This window comes from Sander lucioperca, chromosome 7 (assembly GCF_008315115.2).
Source record: "Sander lucioperca isolate FBNREF2018 chromosome 7, SLUC_FBN_1.2, whole genome shotgun sequence".
NCBI classification, from domain to species: domain Eukaryota; kingdom Metazoa; phylum Chordata; class Actinopteri; order Perciformes; family Percidae; genus Sander; species Sander lucioperca.
The window spans coordinates 22,542,378-22,569,129 of record NC_050179.1 but is presented as its reverse complement, the minus strand read 5'-3'; the positions used below and the strand labels follow the sequence as shown (position 1 = coordinate 22,569,129).

General features: G+C 39.0%; 1 protein-coding gene across 2 annotated transcripts in view; it reads right to left on the bottom strand.

The window, feature by feature from the left end:
- Positions 1 to 16,991: 16,991 nt before the first annotated feature.
- Positions 16,992 to 26,752, bottom strand: part of kitlga (kit ligand a) — a 34,050-nt gene continuing 24,289 nt past the window's right edge. The window contains exons 4-10 of one of the 2 annotated variants that reach the window (XM_036003185.1): positions 26,539 to 26,691; positions 25,747 to 25,927; positions 23,767 to 23,818; positions 22,707 to 22,800; positions 22,349 to 22,458; positions 20,560 to 20,624; positions 16,992 to 20,409 (exon numbers count right to left, since the gene is read on the bottom strand). In XM_036003185.1, the coding sequence (XP_035859078.1) occupies positions 20,594 to 20,624; positions 22,349 to 22,458; positions 22,707 to 22,800; positions 23,767 to 23,818; positions 25,747 to 25,927; positions 26,539 to 26,691 (621 nt within the window). In that variant the 3' untranslated portion in view covers positions 16,992 to 20,409; positions 20,560 to 20,593. Of the gene's footprint in view, positions 20,410 to 20,559; positions 20,625 to 22,348; positions 22,459 to 22,706; positions 22,805 to 23,766; positions 23,819 to 25,746; positions 25,928 to 26,538; positions 26,692 to 26,752 lie in introns of both variants that reach the window. The other variant, XM_031279691.2, reaches the window with a different exon arrangement.

Below are 26,752 nucleotides of genomic sequence, written 5' to 3'. Positions count from 1 at the left end.
ACGTAGTTAATGTTGTAAAATGGAACTAGTTAAGTTTAGGCAAGAGAAGACAACAGACTTACTTAGGGTTAGGTCAACATCAGGGATTGGCTTCAAATGAGTCACGTAAAACTACTAAAATGAGGACGTAACGTGGCATCACGGATGTCATTGTGTCACAGACTAAGGTCCGTAAAACTGATATGATTTCACAAAGGAAACGCACCCTGATCTCCTGAGTGAAAGCCCTGTGTGTATTTAAACCATCCACCACCCCAACCTGTCTCCTTAAGCAGAACTTGGCGCGCTCTTACTTTGTCGCCACTCTTTACTACAGACACAAGAGGTCCCCACCTTACAAAAAAACATAATTATGGGTCGTTATGTGATGCTTGAACTATCGACCTATACGGTCGTTTTCTGGGTAGGGAGGGTCTGACTGAAGCACATTTGTAAGTAATCATCAAGGTTCTTTTAGAAAATTGAACCTGCCTGTCTCTGGTGTCCGCAGGTTGTTGAAATGCTTCAAGTCTTCTCCTTTTACTTTTCTGTACACTATTTTCCTTATAAGTTCCTTTACTGTGCTTCAATTTGTCATTTAGCTGACACCAGGGCCATTGGAATGTTTTCTGATTGTTTTGGATCCTTGTTATCTTCCCTGATTAGGGTGTTTCTACTTTGTGATTTATGAAAAATCCTCATTTCTCCAATTTGTCTGCCAGGCGTGAAAAGATGCAAGTGAGCTTCCCATGCTAACCCAGAGAGTCTGGACCTGCATATCTTAAAATAAATGTTGAGACATTTTGAGGAATTTGTTGGGAGGGAACATGTCAGGAGTGTGAATCTGTAAAAAATACTATTAATCAATCACTGCTCTCATTCCAGTATCAAAAAGTTGAACTTTTGACACTGAATGTTATCAATATTTCATTACTAATAGGTTAAAAGGCTGGTAAAGGAAATTTTATTATTGATTGCCAGATTGTAAAAGACATGTTCATTTAAATCCAGCTAAAGCCATCAAACTCTCATCTCTTTCCTCTTGTTTTCTGTCCTTCCCTGTTTGTCACAGTTTGTCACACAGTATTCCCTTTACGTGATGGTGTTTTTGTTCCAGATGGAACACGGGCAGCAGCTGACCTTTAGACGTAAGATTAAGACTAAATCCATTCTGGCATTGCCAACAACCAGTGAAGTCTGAGTGCAATAGAAATTCCTTTAGCTGGTGCATGAAGCAACATTTAAAATTCAAAACAAATCTTTGAAATCAATATTCACCTGTGTGAGTTTAAAAAGCTTGTCTAAACGAAAATATCATCCCCCCTCCACATCATCTCATTTAATCCACAGCATGTCAAGTTTGTTAAGATGGTAAACATTGCTGCAAAAATATCATTAATAAGCTGCAACTGCCAATGCCAAAACATACAATGGGCAAACCGAAAAGAATAAAAAGAGACATTGAGTCTTACAACCCAAAGACATTTAAGCCTCAGTTCAATGGCTCGGCACTGACCCGGTGATACAGACACAGAATTCATGATTCGTCACATAATGGTAACCTGTTCAGGCCGCAATGCAGCAAAATATTGACCGTGACCCTACCGCCTACCACCTTGTTTTACTGATTGACCCATTGTACAAGTTTCTGTGGAATGCAGTGATGGATTTTCCCCGGTAGCCACTTTTAATTAATCTTTTCTTAGAACATTGTTTCAAAGCTCCAGAGGATTATCATGTGCTTTTTGGCAAACATTAGACAAGCATGCATGTATTTTTATTAGGAAGCAAAGATTCCCGCCTTGCTACTCTGACATAAATACCAATTTTCCCAGAGCTCCTTTCTAAATCAGTCCCTGTAGAAATCATGTTGTGTTTTTTATTTTCTTTCTTTTTTATTTTTCAAATCAACATACATATGTATATTCCAGGGAAAATGGGGTTTGTAGGGGATGGGTTTGGGTGCAGTTATGTATCATGATTGGTCAAACAAGTATAAGTGGGGACAAACATCTGATGGGGACTCACCTCCAATTGGGAGCGTTTGGAGTATACAAGGAATTACATTCATATTGGACAACTGCACATCTCACGATTCACGTCACCATTTGTGCCCTATACATAACGAGTTAGAAGGTGAGAGTGTGGGGGTCGGGTGGTGGGTGGGCACATAGCATGTCTGACTTTCATGCAGAAGACTGGAGTTTTTGTCCCATCTAAATGGTGCGATGCATGCAGAGATGCTCTTACATCTCTGAGCTAGAGTCCAAGTCAAGTCTTAAGTTTCTGAGCTAGAGTCCAAGTCAAGTCTTAAGTTTCTGAGCTAGGGTCCAAGTCAAGCCTCAAGTCTCTGAGCTAGAGTCCAAGTCAAGTCTCGAGTCTCTGAGCTAGAGTCCAAGTCAAGTCTTGAGTGTCTGAGCTAGGGTCCAAGTCAAGTCTCGAAGTCTCTAAGCTATGGTCCAAGTCAAGTCTCGAGTCTCTGAGCTAGGGTCCAAGTCTTGTGGCTTGTGGCCCAGAGGTAAAAGGGTTGCCCCACATCCATAAGGTTGGTGGATCAATCCCAGGCTCCACATGTCAAAGTGTCCCTGAGCAAGACACTGAACCCCAAGTTGCTCCCCAGATGCTGTATGTATAACTGTCCACTGCTCCTAATACTTAGGATGGGTTAAATGCAGTAATAGAATTTCACTACATTGTACTGTGTGTATGTGACGATTAAGGAATAAAGTTTGTAGTTTGTTTGCTTTAAGTCAAGTCTCAAGTCTCTGAGCTAGAGTCCAAGTCAAGTCTCAAGTCTCTTGTGATTATAATACGTGTTGTATTCAGGCTGATTAGAACATGGCATAGCTATATACAAGGAATTCAAAGCATGTAATATATTTTTTGACTTCTTTATCGCTTAGCATACAGTACCATCTTGGATTAGTTGTTTGGTATAAAGTCACGTTAAACAGGCTATTGCAATACGACAGAAAACACCGAGAATGCTTTACTTTCAAGTTAGTAACTGTATTTTGCCTCGTAACATGAACATACAGTACACACCAAATATTGAGGTGCTAAAGAAGAAAGGACTTGCATGTCTGTTGCTGAATCATAATGACAGACCTTGCCTCCTATTGTGCAGGCTCTATGGGGCCATAAGAACAAATACAAAAAAATGTTAAACCTCACAACACCGTAATTAACTTCTTCACAATTAGTGCAAACTGCAAAACATCACATTGTAGCTATATGCAAAACACTATTGCTGCCAAAGAATGTGAAATATACTGTTATTCCACAAACCACACAACCATGTAATGTGCACTGTGTCTACAACTAATGACTAATTATATTAGTGTAAGTCAACACATCGCCCAGACTCTCAAACACAGTGTAACATTAACTAAATAAAACTTTAACGTTATATGATCAACAACAAACCTGTAACCTGTTTGCAGCAGACGTTAATAATGAACCTGGTGGCAGCCAGCGGGACACAAATGATTACGTGATGGGCAAAAAATTCATCTTTTAATAACATCTAGCGAACGACAGTCCGAGTAAATCTCCTGTAGGTAGTAGTTAAAGCAAGAAGCAAGCTAACATTAGATGGCCAATGCTGAGGTAAACATGTCTGCTAACCCATCAGGGTGCTTTTTCAGGTGCCTGATAAAGTGAGATGTGGTTGAGTCAGAATCCTTTTTCTTGATACCACATATTTGCATTCAGCACTTCTTTTGTTTGGGCCTTGTTGTATGGAGTTTTTAAAGCCAAAGCTTCTGATGAATGGCACAGCAGCTGCCGGTGCGGTCTAGTTGTTTGTTGTCCTCTCTCACGTGTAGCCCCGCGCAGCTGATACGTTAGGTATTACATGTCACGTAGGTAGGATATAGGTCACACAGGGAAGCGAATAACATTCAGCTCATCAGACGTTTCCTAAAAATAAAGATCGTTCACGAGTCCTGCAAGTCCGAGTCAAGTCACTGTGTGTACGACTTTAGTTCGAGTCTCAACCTCGAGTCCCCATCTCTGGATGCATGTGAGATAGTTCAAGCAGCAAAATTTCACCATCTCTCCCTCTGTCTTGTCCAGTCCACTGCTGCCCTGCACCGGGGGAAGCTATTTTATCATCACACTCCTTAATATCTCATCTAAACATATCTGCAGGGAGTGATGAGGTCAGATGCCAAAACACTGTATTCTGCTGTTATAATAATCATTTCAAAGTTGAGATGTTTGTCTGAAACATTTTTATGCTTAACATTTAATGCTTTTATGTTTCTAGCACTGGCCTTAACCAAGGGTTTACTGTAGTTGCCTAACCCTAACTATGCCTGAACCATAGTGTATTTGCCATAACCACAAGCTTTCACTAACCTTGACCATACTGTTGTTGCCAGTTTTAAAAAATGTCACTGAACATACTCCAGAATTTGTACATAATCATCCAATAGCCTATCAATATTCTTGTTTGTTTGCAGGTTGTTGTGGGTAAACCACTAAATGTTAAAGTTTAGAGAGCAAGTGCCTTAGATCACTAGGCCAAAATGATGTCCCCAACACTGTTTTTCGTTGAGGTTGGGGTTAGGCATGTATTGTAGATAGTTATGGTCAGGGTAAGTAGAAGGTTCAAGTTAAAGGCTGGTTGTTGTTCCACCAACAATCCTTTACCGAAGGGATGCTTTTTGTTAAACTAACCAACTACATCTGACTTAAGTGGAAGTAATCAGGTCTGTGTGACAGGTTTCAACATGTTTCTTCTACAAACTTTTATTACTTTAACTTAGTTTTTGAAAAAGTCATTTAGGTGTGGCAGACTGTTGTAAATAGCCTACTGCAGAAGAGCAAGTCAGATACGAAAATCAGAGAGGTCTCAAAATCGAAATGCTTTGTTGATGAATTTGTGAACAAAACACAGCCCCATAGTTGGCAAATTAATCAAAACAGATTGTTTTCTAAACACGGTAATTCTTTAGCTACCACATTGCATGCATGTAACAGAAGTTTAGGCTTGTTGATGTTTCTTGCTGAAATCACCTTGTGAGTTTTAGTCAACTTTTACCTCAAAGTTTTAACGTACTCAGGCTTGTAAAATTAAATGAAGTCAACTAACGTATTTATGTTTAAGTGCAGAAAGCTAGTCTTGTGCGTTCATAAAGCCTGGATATACTGTACATTACGTCCTAGACATTAGCATCTCCAAGTCAATCTGCCAGATGATGTGCTTATCTATGGTATTCATTACATATTTTTTGTGCCACATCTGAGAAAGAACAGGTGTCTTTCATGTCATAATAGTAAAAGAGGGAGGTAGCTTTTGTTTGCATTTTTTTGTCAGCTAGCTTTCAGTATTATCATGTTACCGCATTGAAATCAGTCAAAAGGGAGAATGAGAGATAATATGGCAACACCCATCCAACTCCTTTTGTCGATGCATTTGCAAATAAAGTGTCCAATGTTGTCCAATACTTTTTAAGGACATAGAATAGGCCATAACTTCTTAGTAACTTACAACTAAACGTGCCTAAAGATGCTCGTTTTCATGTAAGTGTGAGCACATACATATACTGTATGTTTCTAAAATTTCATATACAGGGGGGAAAACACAAGAATATAGCTGGTGCAAAGCATATTGTGCAACGTTACGGACGCTTCTGTGTGGTTCATTGATCCCACTCTGATTAAAATAACAGCTCACCAGATGGTCTGATTAAACCTGTGGCAGCCCTCGTGTGGGGGCGAGACGCTGACCAATGTTCCCTTCGGTGCGGAAACACAGTTGCATAGAAATGGGATCCTCTCCAGAAATAAAAGGCTGGAGTTAAGTGATTCATCCTCAAGCTGAACAGGCCTGAAAGCAGCATTCAGGAGCCACTGAGTCACACTGTGGAGGGGTGACCTTAGATCAGATGACGGGGGCTGGAATAGTCGCGCACTCTCACTCTGCACCGAGGTGACACTGAACAAGAGCTCTCAAGGCCCCCTTGTCTGGGCGATTCATCCACACTCCTCCCCCCTCCTCCCCTCGGTCCCTCCTCCCACACAGGTGATGCATCTCCCTCTATCACTGTCTGTCTCAGTATTTTGTTCGTTGTTCGTTTGTCTTCCACTCTCTCTGCCTATAACCATTTCATTCACTCTGCTTACATTTCTAATCCCAATGCTGTTTTGGGCTAATTTTTGTATTTGGTGACACCTATGATGTTAACACAGTATTGTTTTTAACTTTTTGATTGATGTATTTGTAAGGGACTATGTGCTAGTGCTGGGCTATATGTTTCAAATTAATATAATATTATTAAGAAGGTTTTTCCAATATCAATGTATATCACAAGATGACAAATGTAATTAAAATCACACATGAAATGATGTAATGGATGTACAGTGTTGTGAACTATTTTCCATTGTTAGGCAATACATCAGATTTTTTATTTTAGTCATGTAGGACTGAAAAGGTTATGAATATCCGATCATAATATAACAATACGATTCTACTTATGGATGGTAAGTTGCCTTGAGCTTTGAAGTTCATTATTAACCTTGGGATCAGTAAGTGTGAATAAATAATCTCAACTCCAAATCCACTTGCTAGTTTTACAATTAACAGTTGTTCCTTTTGTGATGAAAGCTCAAAATTCGGCAAATGTGTTGATCAAAATGTTGGGAACAAAAGTGGATATTGGGCGCTCACAAACTTGCACCCCAAAGAAAGTCCATAGAAATGTGAATGAGTTTTATTTGGTTGTCAGGGTTACTATGATCTAGATTATGTCGGTTATTGCATGTGAGTCCAAAGGGATGGGAAAGTTGGACCAACCGCTGGTGACCATTTAAAAAAAAAAAGACACCAACGCTACCAGCAGTTGGTCAAATTTTTCTTCCAAATAAAACTGTCAATCACAATTCTATGGGCTTTTACAAAGTAATCAGTCATTCAATATATTTTATTTCATTACATAGTGCTGTGAATCAGTAAAAACGTAGTACTTTGTCAGATGGTGGATTTTAGAATGAACATTGTTTTTTATTTATTTAGAAAAGTACAGAAGTACAGACGTAACGTACCTATCATCATGTAGAATGTTGACATCTCATTGATAAAGTAGGAGTAGAAGTATTAATACTATAGTACAAGTAAGTAGTAGTACCAGAAAGAGTAGTACTAGTTGTTTAAGTAGAATTCATTAGTTTGGTGGTAGGTCTTAGACAACCCTAGAGCCTTCCAGCAGCTGATGGTAGCTGGCCCTTAGGTTGAAGCACTGCTGTGGATCAAGCAGTCAAGGAACACAGGTTTAAAGGGTAACTACCGTTTTTTTTCAACTTGGACTCTATTTTCCTATGTTTTGTGTCTAGTGTCTAATGGGAACGACAATCTTTGACATTGGTCCAGTATTAAGCGAGATCACTGCAGTCGGCAGCAGCGAAACAAGCTACAACATAGGTTAATAGGGCAATTGTCCAGCTTGTATTTACCTTCACAAAAGTGCTTGTTTTGCCACTGACAGGCTCAGATTATTATTCTAAGTGTCTGATGTTATGGAAAGGATCCCTTCAGAGATAGACCTTTAAAACCTCTTTGAGACCTTTCTGTTTAACCAGAAACAGCTCTGAAGTCGCTAGCGCTAAACATATTTTATTTTACGTTGCTAAAATTACTGTTTATTTACATAGAGTCTGGTGGGTTTGGTAAATGCAGTTTCGCGGATGTTTTTATGTTTATCTGTACTCTTTAACAGAAAGGTCGACCTCCTTAGAAATCCTTTCAATAATGTTGTCAGACACTTAGAATAATCTAATCTGAGCCTGCCAGTTAGACAATTGCCCTATTAACTTTCATTGTAGCTTGTTTCGCCGCTGCCGACGGCAGTGATCTCGCTTAATACTGGACCAATGTCAAAGATTGTTGTTCCCATCAGTCTCTTAGAAACAAAAACATAGGAAAATAGGTTGAAAAAAACGGTAGTTACCCTTTGAAGTTTAAAAAGTTGGGTTTATCTTCCCCAAAACAAAAATTCAACAAAGCAAATAGGTAAAGAGTTATAGGGTCGTTAAAAAAAGGTCAACAAAACATGACTCTACTTCTCAAATTCTGAAAAAAACCCTCAATCAACAGACCCCTTAAATGAGACGTGAGGGATACTTATATACAAACTGATCACACCAATAAACACACAGAGGGGAGGACAACATTGACAATAACTAAAACTTGCAGAAGAAAACCCTGACCCATTGCCTGCTGTCAGATCTAATAAAGTAATTTCAAACCAATCAAACTAAGGTCTTTTATGTTACATTATGTGACTGCAACTTAAAATAACTCAACACTCAAAGTGTGGTGATGTGGGTCAGTGTGTACCACCTTAAACCATCAATTGTGTGGCTGTGGCCACCACAAGCGCTGATTGAGGACTGAATATGCACACCAGCTCATGGGAAGAAAAGATGAGGTGCTCCACCACAACCAGCAAGTGTGCAGATAGCATTTAGAAAAGATATCTGCTCACTCGTCAATGTCATGGAGAAACCGGGCAACCCATTCGAAGAGAAGAGCGAAGACCTGCTTCTCCATCAGCAGTGGAAACTGTTAAGAAGACATGGAAAATTGGCCAAAAAACTGTTCCAAGCATTCACAAATCTTGTGGAGAGAACAAAGCCTATTGATCACCAAATCAAATTGAATCCAAGTTAAACTGTTGGCTCAACAAAGACGACAAGTAAAGGAAAAGCAGCAGCTGACATCAATAAAAAGTGATGTTGAATCTACATTAGCTGTCAAACGAGAAATGGAAACCTGGAAGAGCATGAGAACCAAGCATGGCCCCCAGCGCTCTCCGATGGAGGAAGATTACGACTTTGGACCAAGAGAGACCTTCTGACCTGCCTGAAGAGCCTGTACCCAGCTCAGACTAAAGCCCCTGATGCTACCTGTGTAGTTATGACGGGATCCAGATGATGAAGCCAGCAGGTGTCAAGACATTTGATGAATATTCCCAGCTGGTATTCATCCCACATATCTCTTCTCAGCTGTGCAGTATGTCACGCTTGGACCTCTTTTGGATACGGACAAAGATGACTTAATAAAACATAAGGCTTTTGATTATTAGCCATGATGTCTTAACCATACATGTTAGACTTACCATGAGCTACGAGATTGGGAAAAAAGGTTTATGCCCCTGTAGAAGCTAGATGTTACTTTGATATCAACCTTGTTTTAAGAAAAACATGTTTTATTCACAATGTCATGGAAATGTTAACCGCACCCACAAACGGCAATAGCGAGCTGCAGGAAAAAAAGGCAGCATGGTCAACATGGAAGTCGCTGGCTGAACTGACAGATGCACTACTGATGCTGGTGGATAGACCACAGGAGATCCCAGATGATGAGCAGCATGGCATGAGGTGGCAAAATAAAGGCAAATTCATCCATCCATTTTTCACTGAACTGCCTTTCGACATTTGCTGTCCTCACTCATCTTTGGCATAATCTGGCAAATCCAGTCGCAGCCCCACACAGGCCAGGTGTATGCAGGGACATTTTATATTTTGATATTTTGTATGCACTCTGGCACCTTATTAACATTCAAAGTACAAAATGTTTCAATGTGAGTCAATTTATTTTCATTTTAAATTACAAAATGGTCGGCGGGCCACCTGACACCCTATCAACAGTAAGTTGAGTATCACTGGTATAAACAGCTCAAAATTTGAAAGTACGATGTGGAGGAAAAATCAAAGTGATGAATTCAGACCACACCAGCAGAAACAAAATTAACTTGTTTTTATTAATAGCCTGCTGTAAGTCATAAAACTAATTGCACTTGTGTTGTCTTCGACCTGATTGTAGCCTGTTAGCTGAAAATAGTCTGTGGTGACCCGGTTATGCAAGTGCTTTGTTTATGTAAACAGACAGGAATAAAACCTTAACCCTGTATGGCCAATGGCTGTGTGTGCAAGTCGCTCGTCTCTTTGTCTCTCACCGTCTGTCCCTCTTGCCATCTCCCCCCGCCCTCAAATAAACTTCTATCTCTACCTGTCTATGTCTCCTTCTCCTCCTCCCCAGCTTCAGTGCTTCTGAGGGGGGCCTTCTCGATTTCCCTCCTGCCCAGAAAAATCAATATTGGGAGGCGGCCTGAAAGACCTTTCACAGGAGTATTACAGCACAGCCCGGCGCTCCGATAAGCCTCCTGTTACGTCCTCTCGGGACGGGGCTGGCCAGGCCCGCGCTCCCCACCTGGGGGGAAAGGCATTCTCCTCCGGCCGCAGGGATGAGCGCCATAAAGGGCAAGACGTGGATCACAAGTCTATTGGTGTGGGCTATTAGTAACCTTAGAGCCCCTGACCTGTGACTAGGGTCCTGTTCTGATTCCCACAAACGCACTCACAGACAGAGTGGGAGGGGACACTCACAAATAGACAGTTTATGACGATAAAGAGCTTTGTCATGCACTCAAGTGAGTAGATAATATGTTTTTGTTGTTGTTGTTGTTGTTGTTGTTGTTGTTAATGTATGTGCCAACACAGTAGAGCAGGGAGCAGAGTATTCACAACTTTGCCTTGATGAACCTATTTCACTGCCTTTGCCTTTATTGACTGTTGTTTTCTGCCCTGCCTCCAACACACACGCACACACACACACACACACACGCACACACACACACACACACACACACACACACACACACACACACACGCACGCACAGGCTTGTGCACATGAACACCTGGACTGGAATGATAATTCAGTCCGGGAATCTAACAGCAGTCCACATCAATACCCACACTTTCACAACAGCTCACATTTACTGTAACCCTCTTTTTGGTTAGTCTTATGATGGTCATTCTAATGCTCATGGCTATGGCTTTTCTCAAACCTAGGAAAGCCAGACATCCTCTGAACGCCATGTTCTCTCGTTGATGGTTGTAAAGTTTCATGAGGTTGTGATCCTGGAAGTCATTTCAAACAGTGAGGTCAAGTTTCAAGAAAATGGATTTCCTATAATGAATGGCTACTATGATCATCACACATTAATGCAATTAGGCTCACTGATTCCACAGGAGTCTCAGCTTTACAGTCATACCCAATTTATGCAATTCCAAGACTGTTTAGGGACCACAGCATGCAGAAATACAAATACACCATTTTAGAATAGTCAAAAATAACTTTGTACTGCATGAGAAAAACTGCATGTGATTAGTCATAGAACCCATTTAAATTACATATATCTTGAGGTGAGAGGTCAAGGGACCCCTTTCAAAATGGCCGTGCTGATTTTTCACCTTTAGCCTATAGCTTTGAAACGTTATTTAGCCCACTTTCTGACAATTCAGGTCAATCAGCTGGCCAGGCGACCGGTGCTCTCGATTGGCTGGACGCAATCCAATTTTCGCTAGCGTGATTCACGAGGACAAAAATGTGAAAAAAATATAAAAAATATGCTCAACAGAGGCCCAATATTCAAAGTAGCTATGACACATGCTGGCACAGGTTTATGAAGGGGCTGGGAGTTACAAAGTGTTACAATTAATACATGACAGCAGTTATATAAGTCCATCCAAATAATCATTCTTTCTCATATTCTCTAAAACCATTGAAGAAGCATTAACCCTGAAATACTTGCTTTTTAAATTTAAAGTATTTAGAACTCAAGTAATGCTAAGCCAGATAACGTTTGGTCTGTTGAGTGGAAATGACAAATATAAAAGCCTAATCAAATCTGCAGTATCTTCTCTATGACAAGAATTCATGACTAAATAAGCAACATTCTCTGCTAATCTGCTTCATCAAGACTTTTTCGGTGTGGTTTGATCAAATTTGATTGACAGTGACCAAACAACCCACCAACTGTCATCTGATTTTGATTCAAATGCTGCTAAATCCTGATAATTGCATGGAAGTAAATTACATCATATTTTTCCAGCTGAGCCCCGCCTACCTCAAACCAGTGAGAAAATCTTGAAGAAAAACACAAATACAGTTTTCTCATGTGAAATAACCCAAACTGCTCTAACTTTGGCAGACATGTGTGTGGGATCTCGTTAGCCACAGTAAGAGGCTGATTAAGAAATTAAGGTTTCACATCAAATCGAGCTTTTACAGGACACACACATGATTTTGATGACAATCAATGTCACAGATATTGACAGCTATATTTGGCCACATTCCCCCAAATTTGGTGTAGTTCTTAAATAAAAATACTATCTCTTTTCTTCAGTAGACATGTCTGCGTTATACATGAATATTCTGGAAAAACAAATACTTCAGGCACTATATGTGTTACTATCCATTTGCTCGTAATGTTGGCGGTGAAGGAGGGAAGCTGTTAGCTACCACTCTACAGTTGCACGCATTGTTATTTCTGGATACGACCCACAGTTAAATCCCTTTCCAAAGTGACTCCACATGAACTGCTGTTCAGATACAGTCGTTTCTCCTTAATTATTTTTCAGAATTGTTATCTAAACCAGAACTGGTGGAGAACCTTGAGGCACATTTGTCTTCGGCTGAGACAAAGCACAAACAAATTTTTCAAAAAAATAAAAAAACAAACCCCCTTTTTTGAACACATATCCAAGTCACATTCATGGGTACATAAGGGACAAATCCATCAAGTGCGCTCACACAAAGAGCTAACACACTGTGGTCCAAGTTCAGCTGGCTTACAGTCACAAAAACAAAAAAGGTCTGGTTGCTAAATGATTTTTCTTCATCAGTTTGTGCAGCTGGGAGCCATCTAAGGGGAAGGATGGGAAAGCGGAAGCTCCTGGCTGTGAGGTAGAAACTAAATTCCCAGATCCCATGCTGTGCAAGAAGCCCATAAACTTTTGTCTCCATCAACTCAGAGATGTGTTTATTTATATCAAGGGAAGGATCATGCTGCTTTTTTCAGCACTGCCTGGATTCATGTTTCTACAACTGCTCTGTCACACCTGTTGCCATAGATACCAACTCTTAGTTTCTCTCACATATTCTGGTGATAAAATCTGCTGTATTTTAAATGTTACAACTCAAGGCTGAAGTTGTTTTAATTTTTTTGCCATGCTTCCTCGTCCTGTTTCATTGCAATCCTGACCTCCTGACCCTAGAATTTGTACTCAGCTTCCTCTTATAGCACTAGGGGAAAAACCAAAGTCATGGAGCTGCGGTCGCTGCCAGGACGTAATTATTAAAGGGCAATTGAATCACTCATGGTCATGGGAGTGCCCTTTGAACCAATCATTTGTTCTGTAAGATTTATTAAACTAGCACAACATGATTCAGGAGACCTGTGTGACCCTGGGAAACAGCTGAACCACATGTCGTCCATATACACGCCACTGGCTGAGGTCAGTCGACTTGTTTATGTCACGCTTCAGTCATGCTTTAGTATGCCTATTTACAATGACACAATTACACATTCATTGTAAAATGTCTATGAACAATGGACTTTTCACAGCCTTCCTGTTGTTTCCTGATAGCAAAGATGAAATCATGACGTTGGTCAGTGATGTATATCCTTAGCGTCCACAAAGCAGTTGATAAACCAGTTCTATAGAAATCCCAAACCACTGGCCAAGTAAAACGAACACATGAGTCTTAGGATTAAGATGATAAAAAGGAATGGTCTCTGTACAATGCCAAAATGTATTATAGCCAATATGTCAAATTCGAAAATTCTGCCATTTGTGCCTCCAGTGGTAGTATAAAAAAAATACATGTTCTCCAAACAAAAACTTGCAGCACTATATGTCAAAATAGTTTGAAAATGCTACAGTATAATGGCATTAAAGTCTATACACTGTGGCAATACATTCTCCTAGACATTTATCTTATAGGTGTGCATATATTATTTTGTAAATATTGAGTGAAAGGAACATATTTAAACAAGGTAAAACTACTTTTTGGACCAGTGATAATACCAGTGATAATACCATTCTCTGTTCTCCCATTAATTGCTCCATAACAACCCTACTGAAAATCCATTGATTATACTGTATTAGCAGGTATGCAGAGGAATAGATTGGGTCATGTTAGAACAGACGCAATTCTCTTTGTATCCTTAAATTCAGGAAGGAAACAGAACTAAACAGGATTTGTGATATTCAAAACTAAGGCTTAATTCCATGAAATACATAGGCTCAAGAATTGAGCCTTGTGATACACCACACTTGGTCAATGATGTACAAGGGAAATTGGCAGTTTTCTTTCTGTCAAATAACCCAAGAACCGTCTAGAACAGTCCTTGAAATACCAACCCATTAAAAAAATTCCACAATGCTGCACATGAAGAAATACGCACTTCTGAACAGGCACAAACAAAATCTGCATATTTGTTTTCACAGTTTTCAGTAGTGATCCAGAATGAAAATCTGCAGAATTTAGTGTACTGTTTTCCCGCTTGGGGGGTGTAAACTGACTTATCATTAAAGTAAGCAGGGTTGTTCTTCCCTTTTAGCTTTTCTAAGAACAGGGTTAGGTCTAACAACATTTCACTTTTCGCAACACTAGCAGGGTAGCCTCACAAACTAACAACCTCAAGGACAATTAATTCATTAATTAATTAATGGGTGAATAGTTCAAAGGGATTTATAAAGTTTTATTAAAGCATAAGCTATGTTTTTCCTAACTGCTTTGTGAGGTTAACTTTGGTTGAAACGTGTTCTGAGAAATATCTTTATAGCTCTAGATTTGTAATAACTATTTCATTGCGGCAACATATTCTCTATCTCTAATAGAATATTGACAATAGTGCTGGGCGATATTACCATATATATCGCCAAAACGAAATAAAAATGTCTATTGTAAATATTTGTTCGACCACGATTTCGAAAAACCAGCAGGCGAATTCGATTACGGCAATATTTACGTAATTTAGACCAGTGATTCCCAACCAGGGGTACATGTACCCCAGGGGGTACTACTGCTTTTGCCAGTGGGTACGTGGAAAGATTGTGGAGTAGTTCAACTAATTTGAAAAAATAGACATTATGATTTGATTGGAAGAATATATCCACATATTCAGAGGTGGAAAAAGTACTAAAATATTGTACTCAAGTAAAAGTACCAATACTTTGATGAAATATTACTCAAGTACATAAATGGGTTAGAACCTAATGTTCACAGCCCAGACTAGCAGCTAGCTTCTACACACCTAAGTAGCCCGTATGAGCTAATTAGATGTATGTGAATTAATTTAGCCAGTCTCCTACATACAGGGGTGGACAATTAATTTTCCCAAGGGGCCACATGAGAAACAGGGACTGTTGTGGAGGGCCGGACCAATAGGCTAAACTCAATTCTGCTCAATATTAATTTTATGTCAGGCGCCACGTTCTCAAACGTCTTTTTTCTCTGGGCATATTAGTGCAGCAGAGTCCACCAAACACTCTTTAATAAACTCCCTTCAGAAAATGGCTTACTGTTTTTGGCGATTTTGTGGGATATCACAAAGCTGGTCTTGACTGCTGCATCCCTGGATGCCTTGTTGCTTTTGTAAAGCTTCAGATCTCTGTGCCTGCTCTGCATCAGTCAAGTTGTTGTATTTTTCTGCGTGTTTAGTATTATAGTGGCAATTCAAATTATAATCCTTTAACACAGCGATCTGTTCACCGCAAACTAAGCGCACGGCTTTACCTTTGACTTTAGTAAATAAATACTTAGAAGTCCATGTTTGGTTAAAAACTCGGCACTCTGTATCAACCTTTCTTTCTTTCCCATGAGCTGACATTTTCTGAGGGATAACAGCTCATTCACGTTCATGCTAATGTCTGTAAAAATCGGTATTTTAAAATACAGATTTTAAAATGTACTTGAAAAATACAAAATACACAAGAAAACTACTCAATACAGTAACGTGAGCAAATGTATTTCTTTACTTTTCACCTCTGCACATATTAACATTAAGTCAACTGTAACACCTGAACACTACATGTTGCAGTTACGTAGAAGTGTCTGAAAACTAGTTAGCAAGCGAGCACAGAAGTTTAAATAAAAGAAATGAATACATGGTAGAAATAACTAGTTGAAAGTAATGACTAAACAGTTTGAATGATTAGCTAAATTAATGGCAAAATAGTTAAAAAAGCTAAAAGTTGAAATAGTGAGCTAACAGTAATGGCTTAAATTAACGGTATTGGATATACTGTATGGTTGAAACATTCAGCTTCACTCCAAGTAGTAGTAGCAGTAATCATATTAATGTTAGAAAATAACTACCAATCGGAAAGCAAACCATTACAGTGCTTTGACCATTAAGGAAGTGCAATTCATTTTTTCCTCACAGAAAATTAAACATCAATTCATCATAACTAAGGCTTCTCATGCTGTATGTGTTAAATGTTGCATAAAAGCAATAACATACTCAAGATAGTGCAAGGTAGTATAGTACAATTTTGGTATTGTGAACTGGGCGTAGAAAGAAGACTGAAGGCCAAGCACTCCCTTTGGCTTTATTAAGACCTAGTCATGAAGGAGCTTCAAACACACATTTTATAGTTCTACTCTTTTGGGATAGTTGAAACCTTCAGGGCAAGCCATGTGATTTACCAGTGTGTAGGAGAGGACATTTGTTTTCTTTATTATCTTATGAACATGTCACAAAACACATTATTCTAGGCAGCTTTTTCAAGCACAAAAGCACATTGCTGAAGAGCACAAGCTTTTTTTTTGGACACATTTTTCCGGAATCTCAGAACTGCCATTATAGGATTTTAGAAAAGAAACCAAATTATTCTGTGAACAACAGAAAAATGTTTTTGTTTTATTACTTTTACATCTCCTTAATAATGTAATTTAGAAACTAACAAATACATCCAATTTAGGATTAACGTGGCAAACATACAATGCATGACTAAACGTGTTGACTTCTTTCCCAGAGGTAGGTGGGTAATTACAGTCACAAGTTTTCACCTTAGGTATTTTACCTAAAGCAAATGTTAGGAAAATGAATGTCCTCCCCCTCCCCCCTGAGTTTCATTCTGTGCTGATAGGATCACACAGCACAGAAGCTTGAATATAAATCCTGAACAACAAACAAACCAAAAAATAACAATTTAATGAATATGTGTACTTTATTCATATCTCATATATGTTTCTTTACATTTATACAAAAATACAGAAAACAGTAGAGTTTTTACCCAGAATACCAACCGGGCAATAATTATATTTGCTTTTTGGCACCCAGTCTTATTTCCTGCCTAGAGCCATTTGAATCACCCACTGAAGTGAGTGAGATGGATTGGATCCCTTTAGCCCGAAAGCACTGTTCAGGATGCAACTTTGTTCAGACCACACAAAAAACCCACATAGGAACAGTACTTAAGGGCAGTCATTCTCTCGATTAATGCATGAAATTGCTTGGTTTCTGGCTTCCATGCATTAGACATGCAGACTTTGTGGCTCTCGCATAGACAGGAAAATGGGAGACCATGTTATTTATTTTCCGTTCACAGCTTAGACCTGTTGCAGCTCATGATATTCATAGACTATGTATAAAAAGCAACTTTTGACAGAGTATACCTTGTTTGTTAGTTTGGTTGTGGCTAGACTAGCCTGTGTCTCTGTCAGAATACTGGGGACTGCAGGTAATAGTCTTCATGTTGAGGAGAGAAACCTAAAGATGATTAAAGTTAAGAGTCTCAGGTCTAGACTGCCATAGATAATATGCTCCAATATTGTTCAAAAATGCATTTTTTGAATAAAAACAATTGGCTAAACACTATTAAATAACAGTACTTACTTTCCCCACACCACTAATTTCAGATATTCCTGGTAAAAGTAAAAAGTACTGTTGATGTGGACTATATGAACACCCATGTGGTATTTTTTTGATAACACAGAATTAGTTCTAAACTGCCATAGAGAATATGGCACATATTTTAAATGTCACTAATAAAGTATTGTTTAAAAATGCATTTTTGAATAAATAAAATTATCTTGCAGTTAAACATAAACAATACTGTACCACACCAATGAATTCCACCTATTGATGCTGAAAGGTCTGAACTATATGAACACCAATGTGGCATACTTTTTTTTCAAAGACATATTTTGCACAATATACTCCTCCTATAAGAAAATTCCCAGCATATAGTCCCAAATACACATGAAACAAGCATAGTTACCAGTTGAACCGTTTCCTAAAAGTTACAAAGGCTAAAATGTAATGAACGGACAGAAATGTCACAGCCACTGCGGGCTTTTCTGCCGATAAGAGTTTTTACATACTGAAGCACTGATTTCCGAATCAACTGGGCACAGGTCAACCCATCTAAACTGTCATGAGTTCATTTTAAAAAAAAAGAAGAAACGAGAGAGAGATATTGGGGATCATTCTGATCTGTTGGGTTATTTATTCTAATCTGCCCTGTACTTATCTTTCCGCTTTCTGCTACCACACAGAAACATATGATAAACATGACATTTACACACATAGTCAATCACACTAATTAAACAAGGCACAAAACCAAGAATGGACATGGTACAACGTAAGACCACAAACATGATAGAAATACTCAAAATAGATATAGAAACAGATGTTTGTGTCCTGCCACACTGTCATTGTCAGCTATTCGCAGAAGGGCGGCCTGATGGGAAAGGCCACAGCCAAGGTGCCCTGTTCACACTCCTACCTCGTTACTGATTGTCATCAATAGTCTACATAATCTCAATACCTAGTATCCATCACAAACCTACTTTTTTGCGTTAGGCAAGGCTTTGTGGGAGTCAACTTGTTTAAATATTTTAAACCTGTTGCCTTTCTCCTGACAGCTGTTATCTCTAAGACTGGGAGCCCCTCCAGCTCCTAAATGGCTTCTGCAATTGCAATAGCTACATACATGTGGATTAAACATCAAATCTGATGGAATCTCACGCAAACTATTTGGATTTGACTTCCAGGGAAAGATTTCCCTTTACATGGATCTTTGTACACCGGAGAGAAACAAAGGAGGACCTTTTGACAGTGCTACAGTTCAGTATGTGAAGGAGATGACAGTGCTTTTCCTTTGACAGTGTATTATGGTGCAACTTTAAGGCAAAATTGATATTCCTATGTGGCGAGCTTTGAGGATTGTGAGAATAACTAAGGTGCATGTCTGTAAATTTCATAAACAGTGGTATCACTCTTAAGCATTTCATTAGCATTTGAATCTTGATTAATGCAATAAGCTTTGCCAAATTGTTTTTTTTTATTATACAAGCACAACACTGATACCAAAGGCAAAGTCAGTCCTATAAATATATTTGGTCGTTGAGTGAACAGTAAAGAATTGATAGCTTGATTAAAAATGTTATATTATATAGCATTTGTATATTCAATCTTATTAATTGATAGCTTTATTTAAAATGTTATATTATATAGCATTTGTATATTCAATCTTATTAATTCGTTCTCTTTTTACAAACGTGTTAGAAATGTAGTTTCTTTTCCTTTTATAGAGGAATGGACGTCAAAAATGTCCCCCGTAACAGTTTTTGCTTTGCGAGCATAAAAGGTGACGAGTAAAAAAAAATAATAATAAAGGCATTGTAGAGCTAACACTTACTATGGGAGGACCATTATTGTCTTACATGCGTCTAACTACTTTTTGAATTCACCTTGTTTCAAGAAAATCCTGGATCCACAGAAGTCATCCCTGATACTTGTTAGCAGAATGTCATTGCAGGTTTTAATGGTCTAAAAGTAAGCAGCATATTTTGTATATATGTGTTTTGTTCTCCATGTAATCCATTCGTACAACCTATATCACCCGAGTCATATATACTGACAACAACAACAACAGCAAGAACAGCAACAACAACATATGAGGAAATGTAACCTGTTCTGTGTTTGTTGGGATTACCATGTGTTACAATATAGATTGTTCTTTAAATGTGACCCTTTAGTAGAGGTGCATGGGTTCATGCCATAACCAAACAATGGGACTACACCTTGGAATTACAATGCTTACCATTATATTCTTTAGAAAAGCCTGGACTACGAGGAAACTGTAGAGCTGTTGAAGATGTGGTTAACATGAGGGTCACCAGAGGTAGTAATTTGTGCCTCAGTTCATACAAGAGATAACCTGTGTCAGTCACAGCTGCTTCGCTGTCTGATGATGAACTGGTGGGCCCAAAAACACAGGCGGACTGTAGCAACTTGCAAAAGGGGATGTTTTACTCCAAAAGTTCAAAATGCAGCAGGTGTTGATGGACGATTAGCAGGCGCCAGAGAATCCGGTGGGGTGTGGTAAGGGCGGTTTATCTCTGCTAAAATCTCACTGTCTTTTTCAAAAGCATGGGGGCTACGCAGTAACACAAGCTCATCCATACGGTGGCAGGCGTGGTTTATCGGGAAGAATCTCGGCCGTGGCAATTGTGAATCTGCCCTCTCGTTAATCACGCGAGCAGTCAACAAGTGCCTTTTACCTTTCAGCTTCATGTTTGTTTTTCATCACCTTTGGACACCAGCAGGAGGAAAGAGAAGAACCCTGTGAGAGAAACGTGTGGGGAGAGGTTTCAGAGCTCAATGTCAGGAAAGGATTCAAACAAGATGTCCTTCATTTACAATACGTTAAAAAACAGGTGTTGTTTTTGTCGCTCTAATTTAATGTGATATAATAATAAAAAAAAAAGCTCACCAATTACACCGAAGAACATGGAAGGGTAGAAGCGTTACACTATTTCAATGACGTTCAACATGTTTCTGTAATTGGACAGGAAGAAAATATTAGAGAGTAAACTTTGTTTCCTACATGGCTGATTTATCAGCGAAGACTGGCTGATATGTGGACCTTGTTGCGTGGTTTAATCTCTCGTGGTAAGGCGAGCCAATCGCATTTCTATGCTCTATTATTTATTATGTCGTTTTGACGCACATCAGTTAAGGAATAAACTTCCAGAACATTTACAATCTGCCCCAACCCTCTGTTATTTTAAATCAAGACTTTTCTGTTTGAAATGTCTTTTCCTGAGGTAATTTAGAGATGATCATTCCTACACCTCTATGCTTTTTTAAGTCTTTGACATTTACTGTTTGTTTTTGCTTTGTTTTGTTTTTATGATTGTTGAATTTTATATTGTATTAGCCTTGTATGTTTAGGCTTATGTAAAGCACTTTAAACTTAGCCTGGTCCTACCAGACTCTCGTAGCCTCATTTCATTTGTACAGAGAGTCTGGCCACTCTCCATTGACAAGTGTTAACTTCCTTGAAGGTGGGTACTCTGTTGAAGTTTAAAACTATTGGATCTGCCCAGAGCCACTCTGAATCTGCCATAACCAATTGCTAACGTTTGGTCGTGACATATGTCATGCGCATGTGCAACAAGAGGGGAGACCGACAACAACCATTGGCTTAGCATCACTAACGTTAACCTTAGCCAACTCCTTCACCACTAACAGAGCGAGCTGGAAAATCAAACTTTTCCTGAACCTCGTGGGGAGGAGGGCCACAACATCATGGCCATCAACAAAACTCAGCAAAGATTGTTGTTGCTCGGGCTTTAACTTCTGGATATTCGGTAGCGTTGCCACAACGGACCGCATCTTCTCTGCCGCCATTACGGAACTACAACTCAAAACTAGCGTGCAACCTCAACGGACCGGAGAAAACCCAAGAATATACCGCAAACCCAGACGGAGTACTGAAGGAAAATGAAAATTGAGCGGAAATACGTAGGAGGGCGGAGCCAGGCTACTTTAAACTGCCTTTGTGTATGAACTGTGCTATATAAGTAAATTGCCTTGCCTTGCTGTTTTGCTTGTTAATTCATGTAAAATAAAAGTTAAGTTTAGCTTGGCAAGGAATTTTTTTTCCAAAATGAATTAAATAAAAAGTTCAGTTCTATTCCAGCAGTTATGGAGAAGTCTACAAAAACCATAGACAAAAGAATGAGAGTAGAATGGACGTTGAACTATTTGCTGTGATCATTTGACTAGTTCAACAGAAAATGGGGCTCAGCACTATGCATTGACCATGGAAATGAATGAGTTAGCCCACTACAACGGTCACAGTTCTTTGCAATGGCAATGGTACACGTAAAAATGGACTCTGACCATACTGCTATGGTAATTTAAATGGGAATGTCCGTTCTACTCTCATTTTATTTCTATGACATATTTCTACAGTCAAAGCCATAGTGATGCATGTATACATTATGACTGTTTTCTATATTCTGAGCATATACTTCTTCTTCTAAAGCATCTATTTCTCTAAACCCGTGAAAGAAATTACTGAAATATGTGAAAAATCACATAAAAATCCAAACTTTAATGTACAGGACGACTTAATAAAAGCAGAGCCTCTCCCACTGTCTGCAGCCATAATTAATTTGCAGTGTGAACAGGCAGTGAGTTACATAAAGGGGAATAGTTTCCTGTTCACATTTTGCATTGATGGAAAATGAATGTCAATGAGAAAAAAAACACACTTTTCTGATATTTCAGCATCTAGTGGAGCTGCAGTCGCTTCTGTTCCTGTGAAACGTCCACCTTCACCAGGATTCTGCTGAAGATCCTCTTCATTCCTCCGTGATCGGACCTGTTTTGGGGTAGGAAATCATTTATAACCCAATAGTTCTCAGTTTGGAACTTAATTCCAGCTGAAATACACACAACTCTGAGCTACAACGTCTACACAGCATCTGCACAAAGTTGAAAGGTCTTCGCCCGGCCGTCATAAAAATTCATGGAACAAAAAGTATCTCATGACCATAAAATAGGGCACTAAGAAACAAGTCATAGCTCCAGAGTGCCTCAGGAAATGCTTAGAGTAAGGGGTCAGCTCACCTTCCACACGAGCAGGAATACGAGAGCTAGGAGTGGAATGAAAAGTAAAGAGAGAAGGCTTCGCTCCACCACCTCAGTCAGGGCGCTCGTTTCAGAACCTTGGACAAAAAAGACAGAACATCACTTTATCCTCTCTGACTCTTAATATTTTTAGTAACAAAATTGAAATTAGCAAGAAATTTTTTTTTTTATTATTTGTTACATCTGTTACTCCTTGACGATAATTGATTCGACCCAAAAATGTTAGGGTGGTGATTCAGGGATCGTTTTACCCTCATTCTAGTGTTCTTTTCATTGTTCATCTAACTTTTAATGTCTTTATTTCAATAATTATAACCTTTTTGTTTAGTGTGATGTGTGAATTGTTTATTAGCTGACACTGGACATTAAAGACCATCGCACTTGTATAAATCTCATGTTGGACCATGACTGGCTTCCAAAATAGTTATGAAGATTTATCTTAAGCAGAGAAAAACTTCAGCAAAACAATGTGAAGACAACATTCTTGCGTCAAACTCTGCATATACATGGTTCAAACATCAAAGAGAAAAAAACAGGTATTTTCCATTTCCCGAGACAAAGTGCTAGGCTGAGCCACTGTTTGAGCCAAGACGAAACTCACTTCAATGTTACTGTTGTGTTATTACAAGCAGTTTACAGTATGGTAGAAGTTAAGTACATGAATTAACATTTCATTGAGCACGCAGTATAATTGTGTAAGCTGATTCTGATAGAAGACAAAGTTGTAGCCACTTCAAATATGGATGTTGCTGCAAAGAAACGTGGATAGATCACACACACATCTTCAACCTGGCAGCACAGAAGATCTATACAACCATTACAGTTTTAAGGTGGGCACCTCAGATAAGTGTAACCAAATCAGTATCCGACCAAATGTGAAATACGGTCAATACGAAGTTATGGCCAGAAAAGTGTTTTTTTGCAAAAATACTATAGCCGGCAAAAGCTGGTGCTTTGACACACCAGCTGGTCTGGTTTTGCAAACCCGATCACAGACCTGGCACTTGATTTCACACAACTACTGAGAATTGCAAACTTACGTGTGTTGCAGCCTGTACACTCTGGGCCTTTACTGCTGGACAGTGGCGAATCTGGGTGAAAAAAGAAAAAGACAAAAAGAAGAAGATGAGTTGGTGAGTTTGGGGTTACAGAAGGAGACAAGCAAAAAATGAGGATGGATGGAAAAAGAAAAAAATGTGGAGAGTTAGTGCCGTATGAATAAAACATTTCATTGTCAGGTGCTAAAAAGTCAACTCGATGCCGTTTTTTTTTTGTAACCCCCCTCCCTCCTCCTCATACACACATAAAAGCTCTAATCCAACCACTCTGGCATAGAAAAGCCAAGCGCTTGGAAAGATTGGAAGACTGCTCTGTAATCAACACGTACACAATCAGGTTTCGGCCCTTTTCTTCCTTTTCACATACACTACCTGGGGACACCTTCCCTCAGTCCTGTGACTCAGACAAGTCTCAATGGGCTGTCTAAGCACTGAGACTGTTGAGTTTTTATCTTGCAAAGTTCCTGTGAAGAAATAATGGTTTGCGGATTAAAAGCTTCTCGAAATGGCCACAGGAGATCTGTCCTAAAAAAAAAAGAGGATGTTCACAATAGTCCAAAGAGGGTGGCGGTGGTTTTACAAGCAGAGCTTGTAAATGGAATGTTGCTGGTTCGAATCTGTCGACAGGCTCAGAAAATGTCTGTGGGAAGTGTGACCTACATCGTCAACTGCCACTAATGTTTTCAACAATAAAACACTTAAACATACATAAAAGAGTTGGTTAACCCAAATCATAAAAAACACATTTTCTCACTTATCACTGGCGGTATGGGATTGTTTGGATTCATGTGTTGAGGTTTTTCAGATATCCACATCTGTCATGTGTCTTACCAGGAACAATGCTCTGGTTAATCCGGATAATCCTCAGACATTGATGTAAACACATTTCATTGGAACTACTTTTGTTTTCTGAAGAAACCTGTTGACAGTGAGGTAACTGATACATACTGTCTGCATGGGTAGACACAACTAGAAGTACGTGACAATGTGTGACTTTGTGACCCTTTAAAAGCTTGACTCAAAGCTCTTGCAGCTCCACAGTAAATCTTGGGCTTCTGCTGGTATCGATGTGACAAAATGTTGAGCAAATTAGGACAGATAAGGATTATCTAAGGTTTAAAAAATAAAAAAAACCCATCACAAATCACACGTAGAATGTCTTGTTGTCAGCCATTCAGGTGATTTTATCTTTCTCCGGACAGATTCATGGGCCAGCTTCATTCCCAAACCATCTGAACTGTGAAACTGAAACTTAGACATTTTCACTGAAACCCACTGTCAAATATAAGTCATATAATCAACTTACCTGACCTGATTTGATGAGAATGTTAACCAATAGTGATCAAATGTACAGAGGACCCAACATCATTGAATGGCAACTGGCAGGGTTTATATTAAAGTTGGAAAAGTTGTACTGCAATATGCAAAGTAAAGCCCTCAGTGAAAATATTTAGGCAGTAGGAATCAATCAATCCCCCCACTTTCTTACTTTGAACCCTGGAGTTAATAATGGGGGCAGCAATAAACTTGCTCTCCCAGGCTGCAGTCACCAACAACTCTGCACCAAAATCCATCAATCCATAAACATAGCAGCAAGGCACAGTAGGGCTGCAACTAAACACTATTTCCATTATGTATTATTTTCAACAATGAAGATTCCCAAAAGGATCTTGTCATTAAAAAATGTAACTGGATTGGTTTATGCCTAAATATCTGTTATGATGCATCAAATGGTCAAATTGTTGAAAGGTGGTTTTTCTAATAGTACAATGAAATTGATTATTCTCATCATTGATTTCATAACCAGATGCATGCCAAGAGAAACACAAAGCTGCTGTATTTCATTGATGTCCCACCTCAAAATGTAGGTTTTCGTCGTTGTCATATAAGTGCCAGCGACATCTTAAATTGCAAAAGTACTATCTCTGTTAACAAGCAGAATACAGATCATAAACACTCACCTGTTAAATATTCTTCTGTAGTTACTGTGTGTGGTGTTGTAGGACAGGGAGGAGGATCACATTCATCTGAATCTTCTTTATTCTGTGCAGCTATAAGGAAGTCTTTGACAAAGTCAAAATACCGCGCTGTCTGCCACCTGTCTTTCCTGTAGTGGCACTCAAAATCATACATGATCGGCTCCTGCAAAGACAAAAGGACACACAGTTCAGAGAGATTTATGTTTTTATGTCTTTAAGTGGTTCATTTCAAGGGTCTAGTTGAGAGGATTACCTTGCCTTTAAAACTGAAATCCATAAAAAAGAAAAGCAATGGCATTTCTTTTATTAAGTAAATAGTGGAAGTAATGGGCAGCTAGTTGGATAAATGAACCTCATCTTGCAAAAGAAACCTGCTAATAAAGGTTTGGATGTCAGTGTTGGTCAGCCATGCTTAGCCTCATAACACCATAGTCTGTAGGGGATTCTTTGTACATGGCTTGTTAGCCACATGGCTACATGTATAACATGTGTCCCCTAAGCTATAACATTAGCATACATGAAGAAGTTACAAGTACAAATCTGGATAGCCATCTTTTTTGTAGTTTGAACATAATTTAAATTACCTCTTGCCACTTTAAAGGACAACAATTTATGGATTTCAGCTTTAAATATTTAAATCATTGCAAAACTGTAGTTTCAAAGATTTCAAACCTATACTAAGCAGCAACAATGGACATGTTATTTCTGTTTTCCATCTGTTAATGGACACATTTAGTACAGTAGGTCTATGGTACGACCACAATATGAACTTACCACAGACCCCATGTTGAGCCGCAGTTCTTCGAGCATTTGGTTGAATATGCTAATATCTTTTCTGTTGGATGAAATGTTTCCAAACTTATGTGCTAAATCTTTCAAACTCTCCTCCAAGTAGAAGACGTTTAATTTTACCCAACACATCCCTCCCTAGAAGAAAAAGAAGGCATATAAGGTGCAATAGCAAGTACTGTTTGATCACTTAATACAT